Below are 27,120 nucleotides of genomic sequence, written 5' to 3'. Positions count from 1 at the left end.
GCGTATCTCGGGCTTAATTGCAGGAATGCGTACCTCGTTCAGGCCTGTTCATTTTTCGGCGCGCCTTGCGCACAACCAATCACAACGCGCGCTCCTCAGCAGCGTTTCCTGCCAACACCGCACATCAGCTGATCAGCTGTTCTGTGTTTGTTTTCAATGATTTTCATTTATCTATCTAAAAGAAAAGTTGATGTGGATAAATGTGGATAATAAGGCAGTCCAGAATGCATAATATCAGTGAATGCTGGTGACAGGCCGATAGACGAGGGAAGGGGGGGATTAGGTACTGTTACTTGTCATTAATGTTGCATACGCTTGTAATTGAAGGCGGATTGTCACTCGAGGGCCCTCCAGTATCATTTCCTCATAGGTATCTACTACCTACTAGCAGCGCGCGGCGTTCATGTCCATTTTTACTCTCTGGGCCAATGCAATCATGAACTGATTGAACTGACGGTTCATCACAACGGTCAGTTTTATTAGAGTCAATCCGGTCAAACAATGATTCATTTAGTGTATTGGATCGACTAAAGCTTCTAAATAAGTTTTAAGGTTGAATAAATTCTATTTTTGATCTTAATGATCAAGAGCAGCTTCAAAACGCTAATTGCAGAAATGCGTATCTCGTAATCTAATGTCAGTTTCCAATCATACAATGCTTGATCCAGCTGTATGAGGTCAAACTAAAGCTTCTGTTAAAGAATTGTAAGCATGAAACCCTTTTTTCAGTTTCTAAATGATCAAAATCCGCCAACAATAGGTTTAAAACACTAATTGCAGAAATGCGTATCTCGTGATAAAGTGTCAATTCTTAGTGCCGAAAACGCGAATCTCGGCATTTCGGCCGTATTTTCTAACAGCACGAGAAATTATTCAAAATATTGATGAAGTCTGAAAAAGCATCTTATTATCAAGAATTATTACCCTTCTACTGACAATAAGGAGGAATGTAGACAGTATTTTTACTCTCCTGAAAAATCGTGTTTTCCGAGATACGCACTTCTGCACTTTCACCATCGATACCTACTCCAGAGCTGGAATAGTTGCGCACTGTATTTCCGCATTCAACGATGCGGGCGTAATGTCCACATTCATGGGCGTCAGTAGTTTGAGATAAGTGAAAAGCTAAGATTTTCCTTCATTTTCGCGTGATACCACGTCACATTGGATATCGATGGTGAAACTATCAGACCACGCACCTCGTTTGCGGCGTTTGAAAATCCCCGCTATTTTATTTTTTTGAAAGAGCACAAATCAATATCATTTCTTGAAATTTTTACAGTTTCCTTCGCATATAGAGGGGAAAAACACGGACATTTTCAAGAATCGAAGTTGAGTAGTTTTCCATTCAAAAAATAAAGTATGACAGGAAGTCTACAACGTCGCAAACCGAGATACGTGGTCTGGTACCGTCGATATACTGGAGAGAAACATAATGAAATATGAAAGTAGTGGTCCCATGCGCTGACACAGTGACACATACAAGTGATCTTTCTTCTCTTCACAATCGTATAAAATAAAGTAGACTAATTCGAGTTTCTTCTCCATTTTTCGATATTAGATACACTTTACAATAATATCGTATGTGTCCATAGGGACTGTTGGTCATCTATGTACTGCGTTACTTCCTTTTAAATTACGCTCTTTTTCGAGAGATACTTGTCAACATTTGGGATGTTAATACGTTTTTTTTTTCCTTATCATGGCAGTGCCTGTCTGAAATCCTCAAATGTATGTACGAGTAATATCCTCGGGATTCGTGGAAAAATTTAGAGTACAGCTAATCGGTGGATGCAACTTAATTAACTTCAGTGTGAAGTTGGGTTGCATCGCCGAATTTGAAGGCGAACTAGCGATTTTGTTTTCGAACAACAGGCCTTCCTGCTCCAACCGTTGCGCTTTGTGTATCATAACACCGAAATTTTTCTTTCGCTATGAAGGAGGATAAATGTTGTTAAGGGATGAAAAATTTACTTCCATGCCAAGGAAAACTCCGTTTGAACTCTGGCTGTTGCTCAGTTTGCTTTGATAAAACACTCTGAAAAAATCGACCAACTGGATTTAAAATTATTCCCAAGTTTCTAAATGTGACTATACAGGGTGAACCAAAAGTCCGCCCCACCCCTGCTAACTTTTGAACGAATTGAGCTAGGGTAATGAAACTTTGGGAATGTTCCTATCTCAAAAGGGACCATCTTTTGGGGGGGTCAAAATTTTGGTCCCCCCTCAGGGGGGGCGCGGGGGGCCCCCAACTTTTTTTTTTCAAATGGCAACCCCTATCTTGTGATACATCATTCGAAAGAGTATAAAAAACTAAGAATTTTGGCGCAAATCGCAGATCAATATCTTAATTTTTGACCGAGTTATGATAGGTCAAAGATCAAATTTGACCTATTTTCAAAAAATCATAACTCCGGTTCAAATTATCGTAAAGAAAAAAATAAAACGGGAAAATTTACCAAATTGTGTCCGCTTTTAAGTAAAAATTTCAGAAATCACTTCGCTGTAATTTTAAGGGGGGGCTCGGACCCCCAAATACGTCAATTCAAAGGTCATTCAATTTTCCCGCGAAAAAAGGCAATTTCCCCTAGATTTGCCTCCACGTTATCTCAGTAAGGTCAAAATTAGTTCAGCATTACGTTGGCAAGTCCCCAAATTTCGGGAAAAGTTTAAAAAAAAAACGAAATTTAAGGTGATTAAATTTGACCGTTTAAATTTCATTTTTTTTAACTTTTCCCGAAATTTGGGGACTTGCCAACGTAATGTTGAACTAATTTTGACCTTATTGAGATAATGTGGAGGCAGATCTAGGGGAAATTGCCTTTTTTCGCGGGAAAATTGAATGACCTTTGAATTGACGTATTTGGGGGTCCGAGCCCCCCCTTAAAATTACAGCGAAGTGATTTCTGAAATTTTTACTTAAAAGCGGACACAATTTGGTAAATTTTCCCGTTTTATTTTTTTCTTTACGATAATTTGAACCGGAGTTATGATTTTTTGAAAATAGGTCAAATTTGATCTTTGACCTATCATAACTCGGTCAAAAATTAAGATATTGATCTGCGATTTGCGCCAAAGTTCTTAGTTTTTTATGCTCTTTCGAATGATGTATCACAAGATAGGGGTTGCCATTTGAAAAAAAAAAGTTGGGGGCCCCCCGCGCCCCCCCTGAGGGGGGACCAAAATTTTGACCCCCCCCAAAAGATGGTCCCTTTTGAGATAGGAACATTCCCAAAGTTTCATTACCCTAGCTCAATTCGTTCAAAAGTTAGCAGGGGTGGGACGGACTTTTGGTACACCCTGTATGTATACAGGGTTATTCAAAAGTTACGCACCACTGGCCATAACTTTAGTTCTAATTATGATATCGATTTGCGGTTTGTGGCGTCCTTCCTCATATCGAAGGGGAAACTTCTTGAGGTACTTTTCAGTTCTTCACCCCCCCCCCAGGGGGAGGGGGGGCGGGGGGCAACTCAAAAATTTCAAATGGCAACCCCCATCATGTGATACATCGTTAGAAAGAGCATGAAAAAAGAAAATTTTTGGCGCAAACCGGAAGTCGATCTGACCCCCCTGTCAAAAGTTAGGGGGGTCCAAAGGTTATTTAGGGGGTCCGTACCTTCATTTTTTACAGTAGCTTCGGCGGCTCTTGGACATACCGTTTCTCTTTTCAAAGAGTCCTCGAATACTCCAAGTCTGATACCGAAGTCTTCATATTGCCCCCGGGCCACCACAGCCCCCCCGTAGGGGGGATGGGCCTGTTACAATGAAACATTGCATTAAAATGCGAAAAGTCACAGAATAGCTTCAAACTTAGCATCAAATCCGAGTGGAACTTCTTGCCAATGTTAACGCAAACGCAGCCTGCGACTTTAAAGTGAGTTTTCAAAACTCTTAGCCCCCTGCCCCCCCTCATTTTTGGTTGCAGAGCGAAATTTTTGGTGGAAATTCACTACAAATAATGCCCGAAAGTAATGTCCAACTCGAGGAGGACCCTTGAAACGTTGCGATCAGTCGGAGCATTGAAATACAAGGACTGCCACCCCCTTAAAGTACGGAAACATCCAAAACACCCCCGCTGCCCCCCTCATTTTTCGTTACGGAGCGGGTAAAAACCGGGAAAATCGCCAGAAATGATGCCCGAAACCAATGTAGAACTTGACGAGAACCCTTGAAACGTTGCGCTCAGTCGGAGAACTGCAACACAGGAACTGCCGCCCACTTTAAGGACGGAAACATCCATAAAACCCCCGCTGCCCCCCTCTTTCTTCGTTGCAGAGCTGGTAAGAACCGGGGCATCATTTCAGGCGATTTTCCCGGTTTTTACCCGCTCCGTAACGAAAAATGAGGGGGGCAGCGGGGGTGTTTTGGATGTTTCCGTACTTTAAGGGGGTGGCAGTCCTTGTATTTCAATGCTCCGACTGATCGCAACGTTTCAAGGGTCCTCCTCGAGTTGGACATTAGTTTCGGGCATTATTTGTAGTGAATTTCCACCAAAAATTAGTTTCGGGCATTATTTGTAGTGAATTTCCACCAAAAATTTCGCTCTGCAACCAAAAATGAGGGGGGGCAGGGGGCTAAGAGTTTTGAAAACTCACTTTAAAGTCGCAGGCTGCGTTTGCGTTAACATTGGCAAGAAGTTCCACTCGGATTTGATGCTAAGTTTGAAGCTATTCTGTGACTTTTCGCATTTTAATGCAATGTTTCATTGTAACAGGCCCATCCCCCCTACGGGGGGGCTGTGGTGGCCCGGGGGCAATATGAAGACTTCGGTATCAGACTTGGAGTATTCGAGGACTCTTTGAAAAGAGAAACGGTATGTCCAAGAGCCGCCGAAGCTACTGTAAAAAATGAAGGTACGGACCCCCTAAATAACCTTTGGACCCCCCTAACTTTTGACAGGGGGGTCAGATCGACTTCCGGTTTGCGCCAAAAATTTTCTTTTTTCATGCTCTTTCTAACGATGTATCACATGATGGGGGTTGCCATTTGAAATTTTTGAGTTGCCCCCCGCCCCCCCTCCCCCTGGGGGGGTGAAGAACTGAAAAGTACCTCAAGAAGTTTCCCCTTTGATATGAGGAAGGACGCCACAAACCGCAAATCGATATCATAATTAGAACTAAAGTTATGGCCAGTGGTGCGTAACTTTTGAATAACCCTGTATATTTTTCTTCTTTTTTTTCGATCTTTCTTTCTTGCGCATATCACGAACAAGCATTCTGTAAATAATGATAGCTTGCACATGAAAAACTTCCGTGAACAAGACAGACTGGTTCGATTGACATGTTTTGTTTTCTTTCAGAATCCAAGATGCTTTGCAGCTGGTTGCTTTTGTGATCTTGTCCATGAGCGTTTTCCAAACGAGTGTCTTTGAGGTAGGTAGAAAAGTCACGCATAGTCATGCGTCAATCATATCACCTATCTCAAAGGGTCGTGCTCGGAATACCTCCACCGACTTTTCCTCTCCTTGAGAAAGTCTAACTGTTCCGTAAATAGACCATGCACTTCAGAACTACAATTTCTGCCTCATTTTAAATAAAACATAAGTGACACTAGTGTCCCTGTACAGATAGGAGTTTTTATCTATGGGCCAGAAATTGTAGCTCCGAATTGTAAAGTGTAGTCCAAATAGCTCCTTTCCTTAGGAATTCCCAAATCGACGGTGAAACTACCAGACCGCGTATCTCGTTTGCGGTGTTTAGAAATCTCCGCTATTTTATTTTTTCGAAGGAAAACGAATCAATATCATTTCTTGAAATTCTTAGGTTTTCTTTGCATAGACCAACAGGAAAGTATTCAAGAATTAACTTTGAGTAGTTTTCCATTTAAAAAATAAAGTATAGCAGGAAATCGAGGCACGTGGTCTGGTACTTCCACCGTCGATATGGTTTTCATTAGCACTGAGGAAGGTTTAAGGACGCCCTCAATAGAGCATAATAAATAGGAAAATTTTTCGGAACCTCAGGTGAATTCCAGTAATATAAGGTTGAAAATGGGTTCTTGCAAGGAATTACTATGATTAACCGCTGCAAATAATACAAAATGCAGAAAAAAGTTTACGAGTATTTCGGGTTGTGAAAATTTTAAGGTAGGTCCACCGCATTTATCTTTAAGTTTGTCAATGTTGTTTTCCTTAAATAGGTATTATATTTTTGCAGCAGCAAATCATTATAATAATCTCTCTTAAGGGTGCATTTCCAAAGTTACACCGTCGTCCATCTTGAAGTATGCTTCTTGAAAATATCTCAGTTCCTCCCTCTCCCTAATGTTTGCAAGGCACCACTAAAGATCCAAAGTATTTGATTGTATATTTAGTTGAGGGCACAATATAGAGAAGAAAAGAAAAATAGAGAAAAAAAATGCTTCATTTAAGGGGCTTGAAAGACAAGACTCATTAGTGCAGTTTTTGCTATTTCGAGAAATACGTGTTTGAAGTTCCGAAATCATACGGAGGATCCTTATGACAGAAAGAAAGTTCGAACTGACTTTTTGATGCCTAAAAATTTGAATTTAAGAGCGAATTTCTCACAGAATATGCATTAAAACTAGTTTCACTTGATATCCGTAATATCTCAAGTTTTTCAAAAACTGCACTTGTGCGCCTCGTCTTCTACACCCCTCATTTGAGGCTTCCTTAAACCTCCCATTCTCACCCGACCCATGAACGTCCAACTGCAAAGCCTCACTCCTTCCGAGGCAAGATCCTCACGAAGCCTAGTTTTCTTCTTTTCTTTTTCAGGCCGGATTCGTGGAGCTTTTGTACAAAAAATTTCGAATTACGATGCTGACAGCGTCGGTCTACTTCTTGTCGACGGTGAGCTTTCAAAGTTACGACATGATTCTTCGGTGGTCCTCCTCTTCCCCAGGCCCTCGGTGTCCGTACTTATCGGCTTTGCAAGTTTTACAATGGACAGGTCAGTTCTCCGTCGCACAGTGGATGCAAGTAATAATCAGAGTGGTCGGACATGAAAATAACAAAAACTGTAAATTTTTATGTTTAATTCATCACATTTTAAATCTTAAGGGGAGAATCAAGAAGAAAATTTCACGGGGAAACCAATAAAGCCATTTTTAAAACCTCAAAGCTTGGTGTGAACGGAGTTATGAGCTTTTAAAGTTTCCAAATTTTGTCCGACCTCCCCCATTGCCTCGATCCATTGTGCGTCGTACGGCGAAGCCGTATGGACTCTTAAGATTCGCTTCCTAAGTGTTCCCACTCTCGGGCTAAGTTCCCTTTTTTGAGAATTTAGGCTTTAAGTGTATCCTCTGATAGTCTTTCATACTGGTGCCTTTCTGCTTAATTTTTTGAAATGGAATTCTTTATCATTGAAGTCATGGTTGCGTTGACTACGTATTTTGGTAATCACCACCTTTTAGCCTTCATTAATGTTACAGCTTGAGCTGTAACATTGAGCCAACCAACCAAGAGTAATATTGCCGCGCTATGGAAATGTGCCGTATGAACCTTCAGGCGTCGCCAAATTTTGATAAAACACGAATTTCCTGGTAAACTAATGAATGTTTTTTTTCCCCGATTTTACACACTATATTTTCGCAATTTCACCCACAATTCTTGAACATTTTAAGGAAAAATATCCGTAACTTTCCTTAAAAAATAAACATTTTATTGCGGAAATATTGCAACAATCGAATGTTCGTACGGCATTCCTCCTTCGTACGGAAGAATACTGCACCAATCAAAATCCAGCAGAGAAATTGGCTGAAATTGTGTGGAAAGTTGGAATACGCAGTCTCAAAAGAAAAATACCTAGCTGTAAATTGACATAGCCTTGCGTTCATTTTGAGGCCTTTAAATTTTTTGAATGCAAAACAGTAAACATGTAATCGACTGCATTTTGCAATCGGGAACTACAGTCTCTGGCTCAGTTTAGAAACAACGTATACACCATTAATTTCCCCATACACATAAGTCTTTTTTACTGATAAGCTAGGCATTGTAATTCCTATCCGCAAAATGTAGTTCAGATGAGACCCCTCATTGCGGCCGCAACAGGTGATTCGAACCTGTTTGCAGTGCGACCACAACGCAGAATCCTAATTGGATTGCATTTTGCAATTTGGAGCTATAGATTCTGGCTCATCTGAAAAAACACTTAAGTGCATAAGGAGACTAATGGCACATACGTTGTTTCTGAACCGGGCTTGAATTTATAGTTCCTGAAAGCAAAATGTAGTCCAATTCATGCCGGGTGTTTTTCATTCAAAAAATTATGAGCCTGAATGAAAGTAAGGTCATGTCCAAACCCAGCTCTGTATTTTTGTTTTGAGACTGCGCATCCCAAAATTTCCAGTTTTTCAGCGTAATAATTTTTTTTTTTTTTTTTTTTTTTTTTTTTTTTTTTTTTTTTTTTTAAACTTTCTTAATATTTAGGCTCTAAGTCTATCTACCAATAATACTTTGAACCAAGCAACAGGACTTGGAATTCAACCCTCACGGGGAATACAAAAATTGAATTATGACTTGAACTTTCAATAACCCATACTAGTGTCTTCCGGCTCAATTTCGCAAAATGGAATCATTGAAGTCATGGCTCAGTTCCCTATTTTGATTGATTACCACCCTCGAAAAAATTAGACAGTAGCCTATTCGCTGAACTCAGTGAAATTCATCGATGGAAAATTTTGATAGGGTGAAATTTTGATTTAATTGAGCTCTGATTTAAATTCTGAAGAGCAAATTGAATTATGGAAAGTTAATTTGTGTTTTCAATTTATCGTGTCCTGCGTCAATGACATTCCTGTTTTTTTCAAATGAAGAAAAGTTCATAAAGTAAGTATGAAATATCATCGCTTATGGCCAAGAATTACAATTTTAAATTGTAACAAATTATTTTAACTATTTAACCTTTCTTCATTCCACCTATCGACGGCCAAAAATCGAGACTTCGTATCTTCATTTGCGACGTTGTAGACTTCCAATCATACTTTATTTTTTCCTTGGAAAACTAGTGAACGGAATTTTTTTTCAAAACTTCCATGATTTTTCTTCTCTATTAGTAGAATATTTTGCCTAAATTTCAAGCTATAAAGTTGACTTAATGTTCCTATTCGAAAAAATAAACTAGGAGCGGAGATTTTGAAACACTGCAACAGAGCTACGTGGTGTTGCACTCAGCCATCGTTATATTGCCCAAAATGAGTTTAGATGTTGAGGCATTTTTCGGTAAAAGGGCGTATAAGACTTGCAATGCAGCTAAGATTGTGCAAATTAGATCTCTAGTTATAGGTAAGTAACTCATCTGACAGTTGGATTACATTTTGCAATAAGGAACTACTATTTCCGGCTCATTTTAGAAACAACACATATGCCATTGGTTTCCCCATACAGAAACGTGCTTTCATGAAAGAGCCATACTTACTGGTTCCTTATTGCAAAATATAATCCAGTTATACTATGAATTTTTCCCCGAATCTGTTCCGATTTTTCCCTCACGGTATGAAGACAGTAAGTCGACTGTGAATGAATTTCAACTACCGTAAACGCTATAAAAAGTTGTAAAATGTCAGCCGCATTGCAAGCCTCATACGCTCTTTTACCCGAAAAGTCCCCAATAATAAATTTTCAAAAATTCTCAAAATCCGTTATGGTTTATCGTGAAATCAATGGCAATCAGCATTATTTTCCCATCTTGTCATCATAGGATAACCGATTTTGGGGGTCTATGAAGAGGTAAGCCCCAAAAATAGGCTATGTAGGTATGCAATTTTTAAACGAATTATACTATGGAAATATATTATTTATTAGGAAATTGACATAATCTGTAAGGAGAGATATCATTGAAGTGTATCTCAACGAATGGATTCAGCCGTCAAATCACATAAATTAAGTCCAGTAAAATAACAAAATTGTACTTCAAGTTTTATTTATTCCACAGTCTTTTTTCTATTCCATATTTATTTGAAAGTTCTGTTTTTATATAATCTGTTTTTGAAAGAAGAAACAAGTTTATTTAAACATAGCGCAAATACTGCAATTAACAATGTTTTGTACCTTTCTACTTACAATAAAATAATTATATGCTAGGAGTTAAGTGTGTAAACTAACAGTCGACAATCACTCAAGTAAAGTACACGCACAATTCAATTGCCCCGTTGATCTATAATGAATCTGTGTTTCATTATCATCAGTTCTATCATTGAAATAGGTACTTTAAAGTTAAATAAACATATATTCTCGTGTTAATAATGTCTATAGATTGTTTTTTTAATTGTTATTTAAAAAAAAAACTCTAAAAGTTTTGATGCATGGAAAAGCTCAACGAGATACAAACATTATACACATTCTTAATATTTTTAATCGGATATTTGAGCAAGTTTGACAAGAAACGTAGTGCTTCTTCAAAATTGCAGACCTTTAAGTCATGGATGCAACGAGGAAAAAATAAGAATTTAAAAAAAGTGAGGCTTGACATTTATTTTAGTAATCACATTATGAATGGTTGCGAACGCGTTGTTTCAATTGGAGTGCATTTTGCAATTTGGAACTATAAATTCTGGGTCATCTGGAAAAACACTTGTGTGCATAGGGAAACTGATGGCACATACGTTGTTTTTAAACCGGGCCAGGATTTATAGTTCCAAATTGCAAAATTCAGTCCAATTGGACCGCGTTAAGCAGAAAGGAACCAAGCCACATCAGCTATTGCCAAATTTAACCAGACGATTTAATTTTTTCCATGAAAACAGTTGTGCGGATTTTCGTGCAAATTTCAGTGAATTTTCTGCACCGTACAAAGCAAATTCCCTGAAATTTTCAAAGGAATCCGCACAAACCTTCTTTTGTAAAAAATTAAATTGCCTCGTTAAATTTGGCAATAGCTGATGTGGCTTGGTTCCTTTCTGTTAAACTCGGTCCAATTAAGCTAATTTCGTTCATGAAGATTAGGTACCTGCGAGGGATGAACACAAATGGAAGGAGAAAGAGGAGCGCAGATAAAGTTTTTCATTTCATGCGTGAGAATGGTCAAAAACTATCAGTTAAAGTTGTATTAATGCATAAAAAAGATTCTAGGGAAAGGGGCATGAGGCATTATATTTTGACTAAATTATTGACCCCTGTGTCTTACTACCAAAACCAGGACATATTTTGTCGGCGTTTAGCCGAGGGTAAAACCCTCGTTTCCACCGTCCACCACGAGGAGGAACCGACATCAGACGGCAACGCTTCCATCGGCCAACTTACAACTCCCATGGCATTGCGTTAATTTGAAATTCAAAATTTTGAAGAAATTTTGAAGAAATTGAGAAGAAATTTTAAAAGACAAAGGCATGGGGCTCATGCCTTTGTTTCACTTGAGATCGGATACCCTATAGCCGGTCCGGACCGACCAGTTTCCTCCTTAAGATCTCTTCTCCGTTCTGCTTTTTTCACACGGACTCCCGCGCGAACGAAGCCCAACGGATCTACTCAGTTCCTACGAGATCAGAGGTTTAGTCGAGTAAGATTTAGTAAGGATAACCAGTGACCTCTTCAAGATCTCATGCCATGAAGAGTTGGGTCGCCTCGAGGTCGCGCACCCTCACTCACAACAGTGAACAATTCGCCAATGACCGAATGCAGGGAACTCCTCTACCACCGTGCGATCCAGCAGTGAGACAACAAACTCGTAGCTGGATACTCTCTACAGAGATAGAGATTGCTGAAACTTTGTCCGGCTTGTTCGGCCCAGGAGAACAGAATACCCTGAGCCACGAGGCCCCGGAACTCTCGTGAAGTATTCGGCTCTCCTGCATCAAAACCTACTTCAATCTGCAACATCGCCCCAACCACCAGCCCGTTTGAGAGGCGTCCGACCCTCCGGTTCCGACTTTGCCTGGTCTAAAGTGTCCCGGGGGGATGACGGCTTTAGACTTAATGCGCAAGCATCGGCAGATACCGGAGGTTGACCAGAACAGGATTGCCAGGCTTCGATCGGTCACCCCTGCATTTGGTCGCTGACGAATCGCGCAAAGTCGGTCACAGATCGGGATTTTCAGACCACTGTGTACCGGTTGATCCTTGCACCTCGCGGTTCAAGGATATGGCCTAACTACTATCAGTGGTCCTCTGAAGATCATCGTTCCCCTCATGTTCCTCAGGTTCCGCTTGATCTCTTCCGTAAGCCAGGGATATGGGCTAAACCAAGGTAATAACGTACCAAGGTTCAGCTTGATCCAAGGCTGCAATGGATATGGCCTAACATCCAAGGTGTGAACAGCCTTGCTGAAGCAAGGCACCGAGGAAGCGGTTGATCCATGCCCGAGCGTATTAGGGATATGGGCTAACAACCAAGGTAATAACGTACCAAGGATGCGCTTGATCCTAAATTGCTCTATACGAGTGTGAAGAGATATGGGCTAACAACCTGAGGCGAGGGAGGGTGCAGAATCACAACAGGTTTGCCGGCGTTTGGCACGAGTCGGAGACCCGCCCCAGGTCCACCACGAGGAGGCTCCGGCACCAGACCCTCAGCTCTCTCATTTTCATCTCATTATCATTTCATCTCATTATCATTTCATCTCATTATCATTTCATCTCATTATCATTTCATTTCATTATCATTTCATCTCATTTTCATCTCATTTTCATCTCATTTTCATCTCATTTTCATCTCATTATCATCTCATTTTCATCTCATTTTCATCTCATTTTCATCTCATTATCATCTCATTATCATCTCATTTTCATCTCATTTTCATCTCATTTTCATCTCATTTTCATCTCATTTTCATCTCATTTTCATCTCATTTTCATCTCATCCCCTTTTCATCCCCTTTTCATCCCCTTTTCATCTCCTCTCCTTTTTATCTCTTTTTCATCTCATCACCTTTTCATCTCATTATCATCACCTTTCCGTCTCATTATCATCTCATTTTCATTTCATCTCCTTTTCATTTCTTTTCCATCTCATCTCCTTTTCATCTCTTTTTCATCTCTATATCATCTATCCCTTTACCTATCTCTATACCTATCTCTACCTATCTCCCCTATCTCTATACCTTTTCGTCTCATTTTCATTGCATTCCCTTGTATCTCCTTTTCATCTCTTTTTCATCTCATCTTCTGTTCGTCTCCTTTTCATCTCTTTATTCGTGTCTTAGTGAGGGCATTTACATCCAAGTAATCACTTCCATTTTAGTTCGAATTCATACCAACAAGATGCAAATGATTCAATATTTATATGAGCTACATTAAATAAATTTTCAATTAATTATAAATCTGCATACATATTAAATTTGGAAAGTCCTTTTTTTATTACATCATCCATTTAAATAGGCAAAGAAAAATGTTGGCATTTGGAAATTTAATAAAATTGTATACGGTAAAGTAAAAACGTATGTGTACATGGGAGTAAAAGGGAGGTATAGATATTTTTATAAAGTTCAGATACTAGTTCAAATAAAGCACAGTCACCGATTAAATTTAATCAAATGCTTCATTTTAAAGATGGCTCATTAACTTTGGCAAAAACGGTACCGCCACACAGTGGATCGAGTCTATTGGAGCGGTCGGACATGAAATTTTTGACTAAACTGCAAATTTTGATGTTTGTATCGTCCCTTTTTAAATTTCAGGGGTGATTAAAGAAGATTTCACGAGAAAATCAATGGACCCACTTTTAGAGTCTCAAAGTTTTGTTTAAACAGAGTTATAAGCGTTTAAAGTTTCCAAATTTTGTCCGACCTCTCCTATTGACTCGATCCACTGTGCGCCATCTGCTGTAGGATTCGACGTGACATTATCAGGGGCTGCATGTTGTAATGATTGCAAATCAAATGAATTTCGAATGAAAATAACTTTAGATAATGGAGTCCGTCCTTTCTCATCCGTATATCCCCATCATGTCTTACCCACAAGTATTCATAATTGAGTTGATATTGCTTTTGAGATGCTAAAAAGCGTCGCTTGCTTCGATGAGCAGTCAGGCTAGGACATAGGTAAAAAAGAGCACTGGACGTGCATTGTAACTCTAAATTGTACAGCTGAACTTGCTGTATATTTTCCTTTGATTCAAAAAATTGTTTCTATAAAATCTCCGGGCGAATTTAATAATCAATTTAGACGGTTTGCCATCTCTTCAATTTTTTTATCAGTGACAGTAATCTAATATACCCGGGGCAACACGAATGTTGGCAGCACTGCCGACAAGCATAACAATTTCACGGGTCTGCTCAGGCGACGCTACGAGGGCAAGCAAATGGACACCTTGGGTCTCAAGGGTATTACGACGAGAATATTGTTCAATTGCATCAAACTCAATTTTTAAACCTTCTACTGCACTTTTAGTGTCTCAATTCCACTCTCTACGACGGAATCCCCCCCCCCCCAAGTAACTTTTTTCCTTATTCATCCTCTATTCTATATAATAATTAATTTATGCTAGAGAAAGGGGCATTTTAACCCTAAAACAAAAATCGTATTGATGAAAAAGATAGGGGTAAGGAGCTGTAATTTATTGTTAGGAAAAATAACTACCTATTGAGCAACTATCATTACTAATTAAAAAGATGAGAAACGAAATGAAGATAATCATATGAAGTCACATGAATGGATGGGAGTTATTGGTGAAAGAGGAGGGTATAGAATTTTCGTGAGCATTGTGCGTTTGAATTATCAAGAAAAGTTAAAAAGAAAATAGTCCCATACCTACCCATTAGACCTAAACCCATCCACTCTTTAACAAAAACTAAGCGAAAAAAAACAGAGATGAGAAAGAGGTTTTAATTATTCGTCCCGACATCATGGACCCCTGCCAACTCAGACATATTTTATCTGCCGAAGGGGTTTCCTCTACCGCCCTCAGGCCTTGCCGTGCACCCGGGTCCTGGGTCATTGGTTTCGGCCTTCAACGGATGCCATGGCTGCCGACCGTCCAACGGAAGTGCAAGCACTACTGCGACCCCAAACCAAAAGCTGCGGTATCGTACGCCCCCCGTTCTAATAATACTGGGCGCTAGAATATTTAAAATCCCTGAGGGGGAGGGACTGAAAAGTAAAGTACGAAAGTTAATTGAATTTTTGTTCTTTTCTACTTTCTCTCCATCCTGTTCTTCTTTCTTTTCTCCTTTTCTTTCGTTACTTCCTGCTCTTCTTCTCTCTTTTCTTCTCTCTTTTCTTCTCTCTTTTCTTCTCTCTTTTCTTCTCTCTTTTTATCTCTCTTTTCATCTCCCTTTCATCTCTTTTATCATCTCTCTTTTCATCCCTCTTTTCATCTCTCCCCCTATCTTTTCTTCTCTCTTTTCTTCTCTCTTTTCATCTCTCCCCTTCTCTTTTTTCTCTCTTTTCTACTCTATCTTTCTACCTCTTTTTCTTCTCTTTTTTCTACCTCTTTTTCTTCTCTTTTTTTCTGCCTCTTTTTCTTCTCTTCTCTTCTCTTCTCTTCTCTTTTCTTCTCTTTTCTTCTCTTTTCTTCTCTTTTCTTCTACCTCTTTTTCTTCTCTTGTCTTATTATCTCTTTTTCTTCCTCCTCTTCTCTAGCAGAATAAATCTCACTTAATTGATAAAGTTTTTTGATGCAAGAGGCTACGCATGCGGAATCAATGGAAAGTCTTGAGACGTCCAAGCGCTGCAAAATTTCTAAATTTATGTTCGAGAAAGGAGCATTGCAGCCCCAGAACGAAAATTGTATAAATGGAATAATATATTGCTATGGAAATTATTTAACAAGGATGAAACTATCATTACTATTTTAAAAAAAAGCGGAACGAAATGGAGATTGTCGATAGAATGTAGAATGAAGATAATAATATGACAAATTTCATTTTAAATTTTCTTTATTTTCCAAACGTAGAACACTCACGAAAACTTTAATCATCCCTCTTTCACCAATAACTCCCCTCCATTCAGATGACTTCGCACAATCGAAACGAGATACGCGGTCTAGTAGGTTCACCTTCGTCATTTGTTAGATATATCCCTGCCGCTCAGGAATTATAACACTATGAAATCTTTTTGATAACATTACTTTATTCCTAGTTATGTAAAATTATATTTTGCAATGAGGAATTAATATTTAAGGCTCATTTTTAAAACAGCGCAATGTTCAATGTTCTTATGTTCTTATGCAGAATGTGTGCTGCTTCTTCTTCTCTATCTTCCTTTTTGTCCAACCCTCCCTCTCCTTGCTATTTTTGTTCTTCATCGTTTCTCTCTTCTTCTAGTTCCTCTTACATCTTTACTTCTTCTCCCTCTTTTTCTTTTCCTTACTCTTAATCATCTTCTTTCTCTTTTCCTTCTTTTCCTTATTATCCTCTCTTTTATCTCTCTCTTTTCCTGCCGTCTCTCTTTTCTCTCTTATTTACTCTCTTTGTCTTCCCTCTTTATTCTCTCCTTCCTCTTTTTCTTTGTAACTTTCCTCCTCCTTCTTTTCTTTTCTCTCTTCTTCCCTTCCTCCTTTTCTCTCCCTTCCTTTCCCCCTCTCTCTCGCCCCCTCTCCCTTCATCGTCTTCTCTCACTTCGTCGTGCTCTCCTTTCTTTCCTCTTTTCTTCATGCTCCTCTCTCTCCTCTCTTGTCTTGTCTTGCTTCTTCCTGATTTCCTTTCTCTTCTTTTCTTCCTATTCTTCACTCTCTTCTACCCATTCTTCTCCCTTTCTTTTATCTCTTTTTCTCCCTCCTCTTTCCATTCTTGTTCCTCTTCTCCTTCTTCTCTTTGCTCTTCCTCCTCTCCCACTTTGATTTTCTCTATACAGATAGGTGCATTTATGAATGATCCGCAAATATTAATTCCTTATTACATAATGTATATAGTCAATAGGATTCCCAGGAATAGAAACCCAGTAGCCAGTAATAAACTTCAGACACTGGTTATCACGCAGCCAATGAATGTAACCAAATGCATGATTCTCATTGAACGCTGTAGAAAAACAGGCAATCCATGCATGAGTCAAGAATTCGCCCCATTTAATCGGCCATTTAATGTATGATTCAAAGTTAATTAAGCTTATATAGAAAAAAAAATAAAAAATAATCAAGAATTGAAAAATCAAAATATCTCATGCCTATCAACTAAACTGCGAATTCAACTAGTTAACCTTAATCTATCAAGCGGTTTTCGTAACGAGAGCGTCAATTGAGGGGCTTGGAAGGCAAGTGGGATGTGTGCAATTTTTGAAAAAATTGACATGTAAATGATTTCAACTAAAGCTAGTCTTGAAATGCACGCTGTGAAGATTTCACTCCTAAAATCCAATGTTTAAACAGCAAAAAAGTTCAAACTTTCTTGCCGCCATAAGGCTCCGTGTAATTTTGCACAATTAAACACGTATTCCTTGAAATAGTAAAAGCGGTTTTTTCGCAAGTGTCATCCAAGCCCCTTGCCTAAAAGAGGTCAATTTAATCAGTTTATGAGATTCATGTGTTCACTGATTTTTATCCCTCTTTTTTAAGTTGGCGTTCGCTGAATAATTGAGGCCTTAATTTTGATTTTTGTAAGTTCCAAAAATACCCTGCAATTTGAAGGGTATGCAACCTGCACAGTTTTTCATCAATGCAGTTTGTGTGAGCCTATTCGGGGAATGATGCTGAATATATTTGAATTTTTTCTTCCCTTTTGCCGCCATTGCGGAGAATTGGTTGACTTTGCTGAGGGAGGGTTTTTTTTTAATTTTCCTCAGACTCGTTCATAGGTGGACAAATTTAAAACAAGAGAAAATATATCGATTGTAACAAGCGCCCCGCCATGCTTTAATTCGTGTGGCTTGATGGAAGCCTTCAAGCTAAATTAGTCTAACTCCAAAATGTGGCCTATATATAATATTTCTCTCACAATTCATTTCATTAGATAAAAAACATAAAACTAAATGCTGCCGATGCAAAACTAACTACTGCTAAACTGAATGCTGCTGGGATTCAGTGGGTAAGTATTCGCTTTTGCAATCTTATGGATTTTGCGAGAAAATTGAGATACAATTATAGGCAACGCGGAATGGAGTTAGACTGATTTTACTAAGATCCGCCTACATGGCGACTGCTTATTGTATCGGTGGTGAGGAAGAATACTGTGCCAGCTCACTTTGAAAAATTGAGAGAATAAACAAAAGGTCGATTCGTTCGCAATTAATTCTGAGAGTAGGAGTTGGAGAGCTTTTACCGTGATGAAGCGATGATCCGTGAATTCAGGAGCAGTTAATTCTGAGAGCAAGAGTTTGAGAGATTTTACCGGGAAGAAGCGATGATCCGTAAATTCAGGAGTAGCTCTGATGCAAAGTGAAAATTCTCAGTCTTCGCACGCCGCCTTGACGAATGTTGGAGAGGCCACAAAATAATTACTGCAAAAGAAAGAAAAGAATGCTGAAATAGATACATTCAACATAAAATTGTCATAAATGTAATAATACCGTTCCCGAGGAGCACAGAGCAACGAAAATTTGAAAGAATGGTACAAGTTAATGGAAAGAAATTACAATATTTCCCTTTTTAAATTGCATTATTTTTACATCGTTTGATTAGTAAATTCCCATTTTAAACGATCAAATAGTTCTTCTATGTATAAGGCAGTTAGGAAATTTGCAATTTAAAAAAGTGCACCTTATCGCGATTTTACTCCAATAAATTTTAAAAAGAGGGGTCCCTTCAAGCAGAGAATAGACAACATACGCATCACTCCGATCTGATAGCAGTAACTTTGCCGTGTAATCGCAATTTATGGAACATGTGCTGCTTTTAATTGAATCAGCGAGTTCGAAAACACAACAACTCGAAGAAAAACAATTGTTCAGGAAACACTTAAAACTGCGCAGCGGGTGAGGAAGTTAGTTTAAGAAAAACCTTTTTGGTGCCAAAGGACAAGTACTTAGAGACTTTGTAATGCATCAAGTTGAAATCGATACACCATGTTTGATGACAGAGAATTGAGCGTTTAAAAATTTCCGTGTTTGTGTTTTTCGTTCTCACCGACTTTCACAACCTGATTTTTCATAGTCTGCCCTGAAAAAGTTTTCGAATCGACCATTTGTCTATTCTCTCAACAACCCAACTATTTCAATTTCCAAGCAGGTAAAACTGCGTATTCACGCAATGGATGAAGCTCGCCTCCCCCCCCCCCCCCCGCTGACTCGGAGACTTTAACGCGAGGGTACAAAAGGTAGACGCGACACGACTATTTCAACTTCCAAGGTGATAAAATTGCATATCGACAAAATGAAGGATAATCTCTTCTCAGCTGACTCAAAGACCTTAACGCAGGAGTAGAAAAGTTGGATGGGTCAAGAGCCGAGACCGAGACTAGACAACGGGTTCCGGCGCAAGCTCGGTGAGACGGCGCGATGCGTGAAGTATACCTACAGTTTTGCAGGCTATCCGCGATCATTTTTCGCGCAAAGCTCAAAGTTTCGAAATTAGAATTACATACCTACCATACATAGAAACTTTTGTATTTATTTCTATGCGATACGTTAAAAACTTCCGGGACTTGTCAGCATAGGCGGTTCTACGAGGGTGCCTGTGGGTGCCGGGCACCCCCAAGCAAAAATTAAGAACGGTTACTGGAACCGTGAAAGAGGGTTTTGGGCAAGTAAACACGTCAAGAAAAAATCGTATTATGAAGCGCAAAAAATTGGCAATATTTTTATTTCATGAATTTTTTAAATCTGAAAATTGATCTAAAAAAGACCAAATTACTGCTTTCAAAGATTCTGTATTCGCTCACACTGAAAAAAATCCCAGCAATTAATTGAAAATGTTTTAAACAGAATTAATATTGATAGCCGTGTTTTACAAAGATTCTACTGTTTTTTTATGGTAAGAATGTAGTTTTGGTGGAAAGTTTTGCTAAAAATTTTCTACGTTGAATTTATAAGTATTTAAGTAAGAAAGGAGAGAAAAAGAGAAAGGAGGGTAGGAATAGGATAAAACTTGAGGGCCGAAAATTAGGCCTCCCCTGAGCGACCGTCCCCTTTGGGGCCGGTCTCCGACATTTTCCACCTCTGGGCACCCCCAAACATGAAGGTCTAGAACCGCCTATGCTTGTCAGCCTTTCTAAGACAGAGCTTATAGTGTCCATGAAGAGTAGGCTTTTAGGGGAAATTAAACTTCAATTTTGGCTTTAGCACAAGGCAGAGTCTTACAACCCGGCCCTATGTTCATTCTCCATCCTCATTTTTCACACGTTCATTTTTCGAATTTTTCTAAGGCACGACTATAGCTTGTGAGAGGAGCATGTTGTCATGACATTAAGTTCTTCAAGACGCGCGCCGAGTAAGAATTATACTAATTGAAATGACGTACGGTAAACGCCTGTTACCTCCTACACGCTGTGCTCTTTCTCATAACAGGTCCATCATTCATGCCTCACAAATGAAGGCAGGGTTATTTTAGAGGAAAAATATCGCATTCGATACTGATATCGAAACTGCACTCGAATGCTATATTTTTCCTCTGAAACAATTACCTCGCCTTTAATACGTTAAATTTCTTTTTTCAAATTTGGTACATGAATTCTTAAGTCGCATGACAACAGAAATGCGATCTCAAAATTCGGAAAAAATGACAAGTAGCTGAAATTATGGAACGAATTGATGCGATATATCGCACGTCGCTCTGACACTAAAAATGACAACCGGCGAATCACCTTAACGCAGGAGCAGAAAAGTTGAATCCAACGAAACGTGTGATACGACTATTATTTCGATTTTGAAGAAGATAAAATTGCCTGACCACAACATAAAGGAGAATCTTCTTTCGACTAACTCGGAGACTCTAACGCAGGAGTAGAAAAGTTGGACGGGGCAAAACGCGCGATACGACTATTTCGACTTCTAAGGTGATCAAATTGCATATTCACAAGATAAAGGAGAATCTCTTTTCAGTTGTTTGAGAAACTTAAACGCAGAAGTAAAAAAATTGGAAGAGCCGAGAGCGAGACTAAAAATCGGGTTCCGCCGCACGCCGTGTTCCGCTGACCCGGGGGGGGGGGGGGGGGGGGGGGGGCACGATGCTCGAAGTACACCTATACAGTTTTACAGACTCTTCCCGCGATAGTTTTTCGCACGGAGTTTCAAAGTGTCGGAATGTGAATTACATACTTGTGATCCTCATGAGAGAAATATTCGTTAAACCAGACCAAACCACGCTTTCTATCGGAAAATAAAAAGCATTTTGCTTCGATGCTTCGAGTGGCTAAAAAAATGGAACCAATAGATGCGATATATCGCATGCCGTTCTGACGCAAAATATGGCGTCCATCGAATCACCTTAAATCCGGTCTGACCTGGGTCTGACAGAGGCAGACATTCAGCGCGACGCGACGCGACGATGTGTGACGACGACGATAGATTATGACGAATAAGAGAGCCCCTTCAATTGCGAGTGATACCACAACACACGCAGAATCTCCATAAGTTGCATGCTTCATTCCGCACCGGTATAGTAGATAAGAGGCCGACGAAGGAGAAAGAGATAAACAATTAAAATATTTTGCGATCCAGACAAGAGACTTATCAAATGAAAACGGGAGTTAACGTAAGAACAATGACTCCCTGAAAGATATCCTCATACCAAATATCACGAAAGGATCCAGGAAATAAGGTTATCAATAACTCATACAATGACAACCGACACGAGTGGCGAAATGGTATTCCCACTGGTTGTGAAACTCTCAGGATTAAAGAAACCTCGAGGAAATTAAAAAGAAAAAACGCTCCTCAGAGACTCTAAAGTCAGAGACTGATACTGTACATAAAACATCTCGGTTGAAAAGTAAAACTTAGATGAAATGAGTAGCGACTTACCAAATTAACACTGAGGGGTTTACATACGTATGGACAAACTGACTTCACAAATGACATCCTCGAACCAAATATGAAGTTAAACCGCGAAAAAACGGGTACTGAAAACTCACACAATGATGACTGATACTAGCGACAACATAGTTAACTCTGCTCGTTGGGGAACACAGCAAACTTCCAACCGGAGAGAAAATTAGGCTTTTCAAAATCAGGAGCGACTGAAGGGGCTGAACCGTCACTCTCGATTTCACGGGCCAAACTGCCACGTGCCGTTCCTTCAGCCGCGACGGCCGTTTCAGGTAACGTCTCCGATCAATCCTGGAGAGGGGGTACAGGACTAGGGGGACTAGGGGTGGTCAAACGTGCCGAACATCCGGGCGGCTTGGTGAATTTCGGTCTGGCTTCTCTGCCGCCGTGGTGAAGAAAAACGCGGTACGAACATTCCAGAGTTGTCAAATTTCCTTCGATAAAATGTTTATTTTTGAGGAAAGATATAAATATTTTTCCTTGAAATTTTCAGGGACTTCAGGTGAAATTGCGGACAAAATTATCGGAAAAATTGGAAGGAAAATATTCTTTAAGTTTACCAGGAAATTGGTGTTTTACTAAAAGAAATTTGGCGACGCCTGGAGGCTCATGCGGCGTTTTTCCTTGGCACGACGGTCTGGCTGTCGGCGACGTGGAGTCGGAGAAAATCCTTAAATTGAGACGAGGGCGAGGAGGAAAACAGAAATCGGTAACATAAAAGACAAAAGAGGTGTTGTTGGTCAAAACGATGCTGATAAGACACCTGTCTGGGACACTCGAATAACGAAGAACTTGACGGACTGATCTCGCCCCCCCCCTCCCCTCCCACCCCACCCCCATCAAATGCAAATCTCCATCGTTACGAAATATATACTCTGCCGTGCTAAGGTGAAACGCCGTATAAACATTCGAGAGTTGCCAAATTTCCTCGACTAAAATATTTATTTTTGAGGGACGTTATGCATGCTTTTCTTTAAATTTTCAGATATTTGAGATTAAATTGCAAAAAAAATTGTCCGACAAATGTGGAGAAAAATCTTCCTAATTTTTCCATTAAATCAGTTCTTTATTGCGGAGGGGCAATCTCTGAAGGTTCATACGGCGTTTTTCCGTAGTACATACGGCAGTAGGTACTGCCGTCTGATCCTAAAGAAAATGCTGTGTCAGCATTCGACAGTTGCCCGTGATAATGTTTATTTTCGAGGAGAGTTGTGAATTATTTCCAATAACTTTTGCGGACAGTTGAAATCTGATCGCGAATAGAATGAAATTCTATGAAAAATTGGAAGAAAAATGTTCACAGATTCCTGTGAAAAGTCACATTTATCAAAGAAAATGTGGCAAAGTTTGAAGGCTTTTACGGCGTTCTTCCTTTGCGCGGCAGTATGACGTCGTGCACGAAGCACGTTTTGTCGTTTGCTCGAGGTCGCTATTGTAACAGAAACTTAAAAGAGGGAAAATTGTGCGGAAGGGGGTCGTTTAGAAGGAGGGTGGAGCAAATTTCAAAAAAAATCTGGATATTGAAGCGCTGGGTGCAGAAAGGTCATTTCTTGGTTTCCTTATGCTTTTACAATGCTGAAAACAAATTTTTTTAGAAAATCCACTAATAGTTTTCTCTCTTAAATATAATTTAGCAATAAAGATTCTAAAACACGGCAATCAAGAAGTGCTCTTTCTACACCTAACGCCTTAATTAATTGCCCCTGAAGCTAAAAATTGTCCTCTCAAGAAAAAGGCACACTATGAACCTAATGTGAGGGGGAGGGGGAGGGGGAGGGGGCAATCCGTCTCTCTTCGTCTCCCCAATTCCGTCTTGCCAAGGCGGAATTCGGTAAAACCATTCCAATGTTTCCAAATCCTTAATAAAATATTTATTTGCAACGAAAGATAAGGATTTCCCTTGCCTTAGCAAATACTTAAGATTAGAGTACGGATGAAAACGTAAAAAAATTAGAGCAAGAATATTGAAAGTTTCCCGATTATTAGTCTCGCTCTCGGTTCTTGGCTCATGCAACTTTTCTACTCCTGCGTTAAAGTTTCTCAGTCGGCCGAAAAGAGATTCTCTTTTATCTTGTGAATATGCAATTTCATCCTCTTAAAACCTCCGCTAACATATTATCCATTTTAATTGAAGCAAACGTATGCAATTTGTTATGACCCTTACTAAATATGATACAATGCTGACAACGTAAAATTTCAGAAAATGTTTAAGCTGACCGCATTAAACGTGCGGTATTGTAAAAAAATACGACTACATACCGTTCGAATAAGACTCGTAAGCTCATTATAAACAAGTTGGGAAGTGGGAAACTCTGAAAAAAAAATCAGAAGAAAATAATTATTGGAATGTACGGAACCAGAGATATGCTTTAAAGTGAGAATAGGGCGTTCCATTTTCAGGATGGGAGAAAATGAGTCTGTGACTTAAATACAGCATAAGGAGCTATAAGTTTGAAACGATGCAGGGAGGGTGCGCAGAAGGAGATACGTGGTGGAAATTTTGTCTGTAAACGTAATCTTTGCGACTGTATGATAAAAAGTGTTATAAAAATCTAAATAATGATTTGAGGAGCTTGGTGGACAAGTCACATAAGTGCAGTTTTGGCTACTTTGATAAATACGTGTAAGAAGTTTCGAAATTACACGGGTCCTTATAGCGGAGAGAAATTTCAAACTAACTTTTGGATGTTCAAAACTTGGAATTAGGAAGCGAATTTTTCACAGAATATGCATTACGACTAGTTTTACATTAAATCATTAATAGCTCAATTTTTGTCAAAATCTGCATTTATACACCTTATCCTCCAAACCCCTCAGTTGCGATTACGGAGGCCACATTCATGAAGCAAAAACATGCAAATATATTTATATTAATCTCATTAATATAATGGGATACTCCTCTCATCAGATATCAATTATACAAGATGCGAAAACTTAAAAAAAAAAAAAAAAAAATGTCGGTTCCCCCTCGCAGTGGATTTTCCTTGAATAGAGATTAATTCGACATATCGCCACTGGAACGGTTCAAAGTCTCTGATTAATACCTGTTTCAAGTTAAAATATTAATTGAAATCTCAGGTGTTACCCGATTTTAGCATTTAAATGAACACTCCTTAAAGCTTTTAAATCTTTGCGAAATTTCGCATCGATTGAAGCCTTGAAGGAAAAGAGAAGTAAATAAAATGAGGGGCTCAGAGTACAAGGCGCGTGAGTGCGCAGTTTTTGAAAGAATTGATGAGTTCTCATAACAACATAATGTGAAAAATTCACTCTCAAATTTCAATTTTTAAGCATAAAACAGTCAGTTTGAACTTTCTTTCCACCATGAGGATCAATATATTTTCGAAACATCAAACACGTATACCTATCTCGAAACAGCAAAAACTGCACCTGTGCGCCCTTTACTTCCAAGCCCTTCAAATAAACTCGCATTTTAGGAGGACATAGGAGAAAATTAATTACTTACGGAAATCCATTTGCTCGACTTCAGCGTGACATGCTGCGATTTCACGAAGTAGAGGAGGCGTTACACTTTATTCGGGTATCAGTCTGACTGTTCAGCGAAATGAAATTGAGAAAATCTCACGCGGAACAATATATAAAATGAAAGCTGCTTTTTTTACACTAAGAAAGTACATGAGCAAACGTAGAGTCGCTTAGAAACTTCACGAACGTGACCGGAGCCTTAAAAAAAATTTCCGACGTCCACGAAAACCACAGCAATCTGGATTTTAACACCCGGGCGAACTGATCAGGCCGAGAATGTTTTACAACGAAAATGCCTTTCTCACCACGATTACTTTTAGCGAGGATTCACTCACGATACCTTGAAAATTCCATTACGAGAAAAGAGAAGCACAATTTAAAAGAAACGTTTTTACGATGAGTGATCTGATTTCAGATTTTGAGCTAGACTACTTGAGACCGGACGAACGCTACGTGTTGGTGGTGTGGGGATCAATCGCTCAACTGAACTAGCATCAAGCAAAAGAAAAGGATAGAGCAACAGGAGAGGCATTGTGGAGGGGGAGGGTTGCACGTGTACTCGGACGGCCTGAAACCACCAGGAATTTTTATCTGGCGAACTGAAAGACGTGTTCGTGTGTGTGTGGGCCCGACCTCTCCCCCAACCCTTGACGTTTCAGAGACACTTTTCTGGACGGGCAACCGAACAGTCCCTTTGTCGCTCACTGTTATGTAATCGTTTCGAAGTTTCGAGAACGAAATTTTGGTCGTCTCCGAGAGGAACGTTCAATTGTTCACACTGTCAAGGAATTTGCGTGTGTCTGGGGTTCGTTGCCACCTGTCTTTCAGGCCGGTTTCATTGTTACCCCGTCTAGACTCTGTCATCTGTCTAGATCTCTTGATCAAAACAAGCTGTCTGGGTCTCTTCTTGACGACGCCGACGCGACGACAGACTTAAGGACCTGATTTTTCCAACCGGGCAGGGTTGTGACAAGGGGGGGGGGGGGGTGAAAGGGACCTACGAACAATCTCTCAGACAGTATACGGGTGTCTTAACAATATTATGAAAAATTCGCGATATCCAAATCTAAAATTGGGAAACTACCGAGGAATACTTCAGAAAAAAAATGGCCGGGAAAATGAAAATCGGCCATTGATTTGACTGAAATTTTTTTGTGAAAAATGTGTTTTTGCGCCGTATTTTCTTTAATAAATTACAAAGGTCAAAAAAAATCGTCAGGAATATAATGGTTGAATCTCATGTAATCTTCAGCGCATGAGTGTGAGTTCGAAGATGACCTCAGTTTTTCTCAATACCCACCAATTTCTGGAAAATTGAGATTTTCCCGAAGAAAAAGGAAATTGATGAATGCATAAGACAAATGAAGGTAACTTTTAGACTCGGCACTCCAAAATATGTACCGCGATGGTAAAGAATTCCATCTGACGAAATTGAGCCGAAAGGCACAATGCAGTATGGGTTATTTAAGTGATCGGTCAGTTATTTAAAATCCCCTTCTTGAAACTACATAGAAAACAATTTCACCACTTCTTCGGATTATTCATGTAATCAATCTAAATTCATGTAAAATTTAGTTTGAAATACATTGGAACGAAAAATATCCTGAGATATCAAAACAAACCGGATTTAGAAGGGTTTGGAACCAGCAGTTCAACGAACGTAGTTTCGAGAGAAAACTACTTGAAATTCCAATATCCCATGCTCAGAAATGATTATGGATATCCAGGCAATTCAGTTGTATACACGGTGCTGGATTATAATGAAATTTTACGCCCCATATTTGCACACTCGCAAACATTGAATTAGAGATCTTTTTCTCGTAGGTATCTTAACGTTTTGCATTAGGGCATTATTGGTGTCATAAACTGCCACGTAATTTTCT

At 39.4% G+C, this 27,120-nt stretch overlaps 1 protein-coding gene and 1 long non-coding RNA gene across 4 annotated transcripts in view; one reads left to right on the top strand and one right to left on the bottom strand.

The window, feature by feature from the left end:
- The window catches only part of LOC140225601 (transmembrane protein 138), a 29,753-nt gene that overhangs the window by 2,346 nt on the left and 287 nt on the right, over positions 1 to 27,120 (top strand). Inside the window, exons 3-5 of one of the 3 annotated variants that reach the window (XM_072305038.1) lie at positions 5,303 to 5,375; positions 6,740 to 6,914; positions 8,393 to 9,744. In XM_072305038.1, coding sequence (XP_072161139.1) covers positions 5,303 to 5,375; positions 6,740 to 6,914; positions 8,393 to 8,415 — 271 coding nt within the window. In that variant the 3' untranslated portion in view covers positions 8,416 to 9,744. Of the gene's footprint in view, positions 1 to 5,302; positions 5,376 to 6,739; positions 7,332 to 8,392; positions 9,745 to 27,120 lie in introns of those variants that run through there. The other 2 variants (XM_072305037.1, XM_072305036.1) reach the window with 2 other exon arrangements.
- LOC140225602 (uncharacterized) lies at positions 9,868 to 22,838 on the bottom strand. The gene is made up of 2 exons (XR_011900628.1): positions 21,728 to 22,838; positions 9,868 to 18,268 (listed from the first exon to the last, which is right to left on the bottom strand). It is a non-coding gene; the product is annotated as an uncharacterized lncRNA (long non-coding RNA).

This window comes from Bemisia tabaci, chromosome 10, assembly GCF_918797505.1.
Source record: "Bemisia tabaci chromosome 10, PGI_BMITA_v3".
NCBI classification, from domain to species: domain Eukaryota; kingdom Metazoa; phylum Arthropoda; class Insecta; order Hemiptera; family Aleyrodidae; genus Bemisia; species Bemisia tabaci.
This window is presented reverse-complemented; position numbering and strand designations above follow the sequence as displayed.